The sequence below is a fragment of the Poecilia formosa genome, unplaced genomic scaffold, assembly GCF_000485575.1.
Source record: "Poecilia formosa unplaced genomic scaffold, Poecilia_formosa-5.1.2 Scaffold170, whole genome shotgun sequence".
NCBI classification, from domain to species: Eukaryota; Metazoa; Chordata; class Actinopteri; order Cyprinodontiformes; family Poeciliidae; genus Poecilia; species Poecilia formosa.
The window spans coordinates 214,362-222,950 of record NW_006800109.1 but is presented as its reverse complement, the minus strand read 5'-3'; the positions used below and the strand labels follow the sequence as shown (position 1 = coordinate 222,950).

At 38.6% G+C, this 8,589-nt stretch overlaps 1 protein-coding gene across 2 annotated transcripts in view; it reads left to right on the top strand.

The window, feature by feature from the left end:
- syngr1a (synaptogyrin 1a) overlaps positions 1-8,039 on the top strand; it is a 10,475-nt gene extending 2,436 nt beyond the window's left edge. Inside the window, exons 2-4 of one of the 2 annotated variants that reach the window (XM_016677974.1) lie at positions 2,536-2,773; positions 2,854-2,999; positions 6,978-8,039. In XM_016677974.1, the coding sequence (XP_016533460.1) occupies positions 2,536-2,773; positions 2,854-2,999; positions 6,978-7,100 (507 nt within the window). In that variant the 3' untranslated portion in view covers positions 7,101-8,039. Of the gene's footprint in view, positions 1-2,535; positions 2,774-2,853; positions 3,000-4,204; positions 5,404-6,977 lie in introns of those variants that run through there. The other variant, XM_007564977.2, reaches the window with a different exon arrangement.
- Positions 8,040-8,589: the final 550 nt, after the last annotated feature.

Sequence of the window (8,589 nt, the reverse complement as noted above, 5' to 3'; positions counted from 1 at the left end):
TTTGTTAATATTCTGTCCTAGAATGCTGTAAGATGGGCCCTTTTTTTTTTGAGCACCTGCCCTTTTAGTGGTCTCTGCACGGCCCTGATTAAAAGTGTCATAATTTACCAAATGACGCTTTATGACAACAGTCATAAGTATTCATAAAGGCTTATTCATGTTCATAACAGGTGTTATGTTTATGAAAGTGTCATTACAGTCTTATTCACCCCCCTTCAAATAAAGTGTTACCATCACTGCTAAATGGAGTAAAAGCAGGAAAATATCAGGATGGATAAATAACTTAAATTAAGTCTTTTTGTGAAATGTAAATATTTAAGAGTCTAGAAATTGTAGAAAAATTAATTCAAAAATCTAGATTAACAATTTGAAAAAGCATATTTTGAATTGTTTACTGAACATATAGTGTTAATAAAAGAATACATAGTTACACAAATAAAAGCAAACAAGAAAACAGATCAACACTACAGTATATTTACACGTTCACAGTAGTAGGTAGAAGTATAAACTTATTATTACTCTCATCCCTCTTGCAGCAGCAGCATAATCCAGTAAATTACTATTCATGTTAACTTGATAATAAAATAATTTCTTAATTCATATTTTCTACATTCATATTCATGGTGTAATAGATTTATATTAGAAGTAATTTTTTAACATGTTATAATTGTTTTTATATCAATATATCATATTACAATAATAAGATGTTTTTCATGTTTCCTCTTGTATTTTGCTAGTTTTGGTGCCAGTTCAGGGAATTTCCTCTGCAGAACCACAGGCTTGGATGATTGTTGTGTTTCTGCAGGGCTGACTGCAGGTCCGTTCTGTGGTTCTGTTAGCTGGTCAGTTTCCTCAGCTTCAGTGTGACTCAGTCATGAGACCAGCTTTAACATTCCTGAGGCTCAGCACAAGACTTTTAGAACAAAAGCTCGTTGTCTCAGACTCTGTTTCGATGGACCAGACCGGTTCTGATAAACACCAGATGCAGCAGAACTTTGATCGGTAGCTGGAATATTTGCATAATCCGGTTCTTTGACGAGGATTCAGGCTGGAAACTCCCAATCAGATCATTGATCAAAAATGATCTGATTTTGTTGAAAAGATGGAGTCATGTGACTCCAAGCGCTACATTTAGAGATAACATGACTGAGGTCACATGATCACAGCAGGACTCTGGAAATATAACAGGAGAAGAAGCTCGCTCTGTTGTCTTTCTGCTAACGTTAAGACTTTAATCTTGTAATATTAGGACTTTATATTTGTATTAAAAAGTAAAATCTCTTAGGCTACATTCACATAGCAGACGAATGCAACCCAATTAAAATCTTTTCAGCCTCCCAAAAAATCTGATTTGTGCCACTTCCATGTATGGAACTAAAAAAGTGTCTGCAGTCAGAACGGTCATGTTGCACTTAATCCAACTTTTACGTCATTAATGTGAGACAAGCATCATAATTCTGCACCAGAAGAAACCAGGCTGGATGTAAACAATGACTGAAAAAAATTAGAATTATGACATCATAAATGAAGTCTGTGTCGTCTGTGTCAGTGAATTGCATCGCATCACAATCTCACCTCTCTTGGCTCTGACTCCACATCCAAACAGACTTTTCTGCTGCAGTCGATGCTCCATTAAAGGTGGTTGCTGTTAGTTGTGTTTCTTTTTCTTATCTTCCTTTGTCTTGTTATGGTTTTGTGAAGATACTGTCAACTTTCACTGCTGAATAAACTTTAAAAATGATCCATACTGAATACTGTGCTGCTGTGTGACATTACCGTTCTTCTTCTGTTGCTTCGGTCTGATTGTTTGGGTGCTGTTGAATGAACGGTCACATAAAAAAATACAGAATCAAGGAGCTCTCTGCTCCATTTCTACCGCTAAATTATGTGGGCTTCTTCTTCTACTGGGTTTAACTGCCAGCTTGTTGATTAATTTGAGCACTGCTGCCACCTAGTTGACTGGAGGCATGTTTATCAGTTAAAGCTGCAATACGTAACTTTTAATAAAATATATATTTTTACAGTTAAAATTGTCATTATTCTGTGACAGTTTCATGTAAGACAGATAATCGAGCTCCTCTGCCTTCTCCCAGTGCTCCCAGTACTAACAACAGAAATACACTAATCAGAGCCAGGAGGAGGGTCTTAGCGCTGTCAATCACTCTCACTCTGTCCCATGCTCTTTGCTGTGCTACAGCTAGTTCACCATAACACAGCCTGCCATGAATGCTATTGCTAGTTGGCTAGCAGAAGCTAGCTAACTAGTAATATATCTCTTCGGCTACCAGCATTGATTGGCAGCACTAAGACCCGCCTCCTTGTTCTAATTGGTTGTTTTTGATGGGAGCGGTGCATTTCTTCAATATGCACTGCCGTTGAGACAATGGCTGAGGTCTCAATCCCCAGCCATTGTCCTCTACATCTAAATCAAATAAATTCCTCCTCAGCAGGCCCTGAGGAGGCAAGTTGTTCATTTAATTTTGGAGTTCTGGTTCTGGGATGGTACCAGAGCTAACTGCCTCCTCCCTGCCCCAGCTCTTCTCCATCGTGATCCTGGGATGTGTCGCCAACGAAGGTTACATCAACCGTCCCGATGAAGTGGAGGAGTACTGCATCTTCAACCGCAACCAAAACGCCTGTAACTACGCCATTGCCATGGGAACACTGGGTTTCCTCTGCAGCGCCGGTTTCCTGGCGCTGGACGTTTATTTCCCTCAGATAAGCGGGGTGAAGGACAGGAAGAAGGCCGTCATGTTGGACATCGGGGTGTCGGGTGAGATTCCACCTATCCGGTTTTAGAGCCTGAATGTTTCCTTGTTCATTTCTAAATGCAACATGTGTGTTTTCCTTCAGCTTTCTGGTCTCTCATCTGGTTTGTGGGTTTCTGCTTCCTGGCCAACCAGTGGCAGTTTTCCAATCCTGAAGACAATCCTTTGAACGAAGGCGCCGATGCCGCCAGGGCTACCATCATCTTCTGCTTCTTCTCCATCTTCACCTGGGTATGTAGCAGAACAGTCTGTCTGCTGCCACCTGCTGGTCAGACAGTGGTAATACGGGTTCTACCTGAACCACCATGCTGGTACCAGTTAACTACTACGATGCATTACTGTGGTTCTGTCCGTTCTTTATTGTGTTGGTGATAATCAACATCAACGTATATGCAGGACCGTCTGAGTCTTCAGCTTTATTTATGTGTTCATTCATGAATTGATAATTTAGATCAAATGTTTGAACTGATTTTTCTCCTTTTTGTTCTCTGTTTTCTTCTGTTTGTTATCATGTTGCCTTTTATCTGGTCTTTTTGTCTGATGTTTCTGATGATGTCCTGTCAATGTGTTCCATCATGTTGTTGCTTTGTTACTTTTCTCTGTTCTGTGTACCTCTTCCATGTGTTGCTGTCATTGGGTCTTCATATTGTTGCTGTGTTGATGTTCCATGTTGTTTTTCTGTTTTTGATTTTCTTTCTTTTTGTGCTGTTAATCTGTGTTTCATCTATCTGTGTTACTGTTTCATCCTCTGTGTTGTTCTGACTTGTGTTACTTTATGTTCCGTGTTTCTGATTATGTGTTTCTTGGTGTTACATGTTGCTTTATGTTGTTATGTTTTGTTCTCATGTTGTTCCACGTTGTTCCTTGTTCTGTTTCTTTTTTCATGCTTCTTGTTGTTTTGTGTTTCTCATTGTTACATGTTGTTTCTTGTTGTTTTATGTTGCTATATTTTGCTCTCACGTTCTTCCATGCTGTTTCGCCTTGCTTCTCATTGCTTCATGTTCCTACATGTTTCTTGTTGTGCTGCATTATTTCTTGTTGTTCTGTGTTATTTCTTGTTGTTCCATGTTGTTTCTTGTTGCTACATGTATCTTGCTGTTCCATTTTGTTTCTTGCTGTTTCGTGTTGTTTTATGTTGCTACGTTTCATTTTCTCTTTCTTCCATGCGGTTTCTTGTTCCATGTTTCTCGTTGCTCCATGTTGTTACTTGCTGTTCCATGTTGTTTCTTGTTGCTACATGTATCTTGCTGTTCCATTTTGATTCTTGTTTTGTTTCTTGCTGTTCCGTGTTGTTTTATGTTGCTATGTTTTGTTCTTCCATGCTGTGTTGTGTTGTTGTATGTTTCTTTTATCTGTTTCTCGTTGTTCCGTGTTGTTTCTTGTGTTGTTTCTTGCTGCTCTGTGTTGTTTCTTGTCGTTCTTCCATGTACCTGCAGGGAGGCGTCACGCTAATGTCGTTGGAGCGTCTGAAGAGAGTCTCGTACGAAGAAGAATACAATAAACTCTTCACGCCTCCTCTCTCCTGAAACAAAGCCTCGCCTTTCTCTCTCTCAGCCAATCAGGGCCAAGCATCCTCCCCAGTTCAGTACCTCAACTCAGTCTGAACTCTGATTGGTCAATTTAAATTTCTGTCACACTCCTGTTGCCGTGGTAACAGAATGATGAGGCATGGACTCTGAATGTAAAGCAGGATGCTGAGTTTAACTGCAGACTGTCACCCCCCTGCTGGCTTTTAAAACAATGCATGTTAATAAGTATTTAGACCTGAGGCTTGAACTACGCAGCAAGAACTTCATGGTGACAGAGACAGGTAAGCTCAGCTTCATCAACCTGTCTCTGTCACCATGGCAACTAATGTTGGAAGCAGGTACAGACCTCCACCATCTGTAAATGTTACTGATAAGATTCTGTCATGTAAGTTCTGTTGTGAAATAATGATTAAACCGCTCACCAGTTGAAGCTTTTTCCTGCTGTCTGGGAAACCTGTCAGTCATTTTAAGGTTTTATTTTCCAACCACCGTTAGGTGTCACTGTTTCACCATCATTTTACCTTAGTTTATTCTTCCTCCTGCTGCTGCGCCGTCAGGACCTCATCCATCCAGCTTCTAGATGTCCGTTAATTAATTAGTTAATCACAATTAATCGCATTTTATTTGAAAGCCATGTATTTTGACAAAATGAGCAACATTTTCAATTCAAAACCCATTATTTCTGCTAAATTATTGAGTAAATAGACGTATGAGCTCAACAATAAAGATATTTATCTGTTACTCAGGTTCTTCAACTACCAGATTGGAAGAAAGTTCAGCTTCCCAGTGTTTCAAGAGGTCCTGATCATTTATGGAGCTTCTTTAGAAATGTCTAGATCATTTGTGCTGCTGTTACATGTTTAGCATTGAGATGCTCGAATAGCTTCATTGATAGACTAACACCTTTTAGCACAAATTGAACACAACATAAGCCTTTTCCAGCGACCCATCAGATTGTTTTTTGAAGCAAAAGTTAAGCCACAATGGGCCAAGAGAAGCGGTTTTATCTTCCATTTCTGTTGTTTGCGGATGTCGGTTCTGAGTCAGATTTACCAGCGGACTGGAAACATGACACAAAGGTTTCGGTCTATGGACTTTGGTATGTAGAAAGGAAAAATGTGATTAATTGCGCAAAAAAAAACAAAACAAAAAAAAAATCAACGAGTTAAAATCTATGTAATAAATTAATCAAAATTAACACTCGTCTGTTTTTATTGGTTGGTCCTCCGTATTAAAGCGTTCCTCTCATTTCACATCATCTTTTACTATTTTCACTCTAAACTTTTACCTCTATGGCAGCATAGAGGTAAAGCTTAGAGCATATTTTGTTCACCTGAAGTACTATCATTGTTATTGCATACATCATCTGTGTTAAAACACCCGTGTTCTATTTGTTGCTGGTATGAAGGTGTTTCATGAACCACATGACCTAAATTATAAACCCTGCTTCTGGTTCCACTCATGACCTTCCTTATGGGGCCAACAGGAAGTGCTGCCATGTTCTGGTGAGCTGAGTAAGCCACGCCTGTATCATGTTGTCTGTGACATGCTAACAGTGTCTGTGTTACTTTTAACCTTATGAATTTGCTTCATGTTTTTCTGATATGTTTCAGGTCTTCATGAATTCTTTCTGAGACATGAAAGGGGCTACATTATATAAATGTGACTTTTTTGAACTTTTCATGATGTTATAATGCTATTTCCTCATCCAAAATATATCTGGAATGTTGCCTTGATTCTTTGATGTATGTTTGATAAATCATTTAATCTCCATGGCAACCATTCAGCTGTACAAAACGCCTGGCTGGACCTAGCCCCGCCTTCAAGGCGCATCTCCTTCTCAGAGCTGCAGTTTCCAAGAGCTTCCGTCTCACAGAGCAGCCTTCTCCTAATCAGCTCCTTCAGACTAGCCAGGAGCAATTAGCAAACACCTGGTGGAACTGTGCTTCTGCCAAGCTCCTTATAGGAGTCACTTCTCAGAGCAACGCTGATAAAAACATTGTTGAAGAGTTAATAAAAAAAACATGTTGTGATGAGTTTCAGAAAGAACAGGACTTTTCAAAGAGACAGAGGCCCAATTTAAGGATTTAAATTACAAAGGCAAATTTCTTTTAAGACATGTTTGATATACAACATTTTTAGAACAACTGAAGGTAACATGGTTACTTGACTGCTGAAAAATGGCACAAAATGCCTGTAAAATACATAATACTGCCCCTTTAATGTCCTGCATAAATATGCCTTTTTAAATGTTCTCCCCTAACATGTTAACATCTTTCACCACCTGCACGCTTAGACATGTTAGCATGCTACATGCTCATGCTATGATATTTTGGTCATAATATTGCTCCGTTTTAATGTTCAATCATTTTATTCTGTTGTAGCATGTTAACATCATGTATATACTTACTCTGACTTGTTATGCTCATGGTGAATAACCTGTTGATGTTCTTTATGTTTAGTGAGTAAAATATGCTAACATGTTTTACTGACATGTTAGCATCTGACAGTGAAACATGCTGTGTCTTGTGTTGTTTTTCAAATGTTCATTACTAATTACGGACATACTATTAACATTTTCAGATCTTTTAACGACTTTGTCTGTTTTTCTGACATGTTTTCTTTCCGTGTTTCCTCTGACTTGTTCATACCTGACCCGTGTCACTCTGTGTGTCTGCAGGCGTTCCAGTCTCTGCTGGCCGTCCTCAGGTTCAAACAGGGAGCAGACACCGTCATCTTCAACCAGGACTACGTCGATCCAGAGCTACAGGAGCCTGTGGAGGCTCCGCCCACATACGAGTAAAGCTCCGCCCACATACCGCTGTAGAGGCGGGGCTTAAGTTGATGTTTAGGAACAAGACATAAAACTGTTTAGTGTGATGATGTCACTCAGCTTGAAGGCGTGGCTTCTGTCTCCACAGCCAATCAAAACCCAGAACAGTTAAAGTTCTGGTCTTTAAGTTTGTTCTTATAAAAGTGTAAATCTGCAGGTATTTTACTCCACATGTGGCCATGTGAGATCAATAAACACTGGACATTATTGACCTCTTAGGTGGAAAATGTTAGTTTTCTTTTAGAAAATTATGGTTTTGTTTTGCTTTGAAGAACCTTGAAAGAATAATGTGTGGAAATGCTTGGAGCATCTTCTTTGTATAACTGAATTGCTGTGAGGCACAGCGCCACCTGCTGGTCAGTGACTCCTTCTTTGTATTTTATGGTGCTGTATTCTGTTTTGACAAACTGTTGTTAAATTATGAGGTGCGTTTCAGTTGTACAAGAGCTCAGTCTGCGGTTGGTGCAGTGAAACAGATTTATTGTTTACTCATCGTTTCCCTGAACGTGCTGCGACCTGCAGGATTAAGAGAAGGAATACTAGATCTGCACCTATTTATGGCTTTATTATTCTGTGACTCAGAGACAGACTATAAACTGACCCAGTTAAAGCCTCCAGACTCCAAAACTGAGTAAGATTTTATATAATACTCTCATTGTACCGTATTTGAGTTATTGTGTGGAAGTTTGGGGCAATATATGCAAAACAAACATTAAAAAACCAGAAGACTACATCAAGTGGAACATTAGGAACATACAAATCCAATAGTTTTGAAATTCTGGGGCCTTGTAAAATTCAAAATTGTACAATTTATATTCAAAGTAGGAAAATATCAACTTCCACACAATATTCAAAATATGTTTGGTGACAAAGAGAGGCGTTATTATTTAAGAAAAGAAGGAAATAAATAAAAAAAAAAATCAATATATAAGAACAACCAAAAAAGTTTTTGTATATGAGTGTGTGGGGTAGATTTGTGGAATAGATTAAATGATAAGCTCAAAGTACAAATATGAACCAGTTTAAAAAACAGTACAAAAAGGAGCTTTTTGGATATTATGCTGTATAGGATGGATGTCTCAAATAACAAAAATGCTATTATTGATGATAATATGTAAATAAATGTACATTCAATGATGAAAATGTAAAATGAAAGCATCACTTAATGTGGGAGGATTTTAAGGGTTTTATGTTAATATGTGTGAGAGAGGCAGGAAATAAAACTGTAAAATTACATGTTAATTGGAATGACATTTTGTCTTACTTTTTTCCCCATTTTTTTATTTGTCTTGCCTGTTTGAAATGAATAAAGACATGGGAATTAAATGTAAACTTTGACCTGACTGCTGCATGGAGCATCGTTGGGATCTGCATTTCTGAAACTCTGCATTCGTGTAAAGGGAGGACCAGCACAAAGTTACGTTTCGTTCACACATAAGGCAAATGCAACCTAAATTCA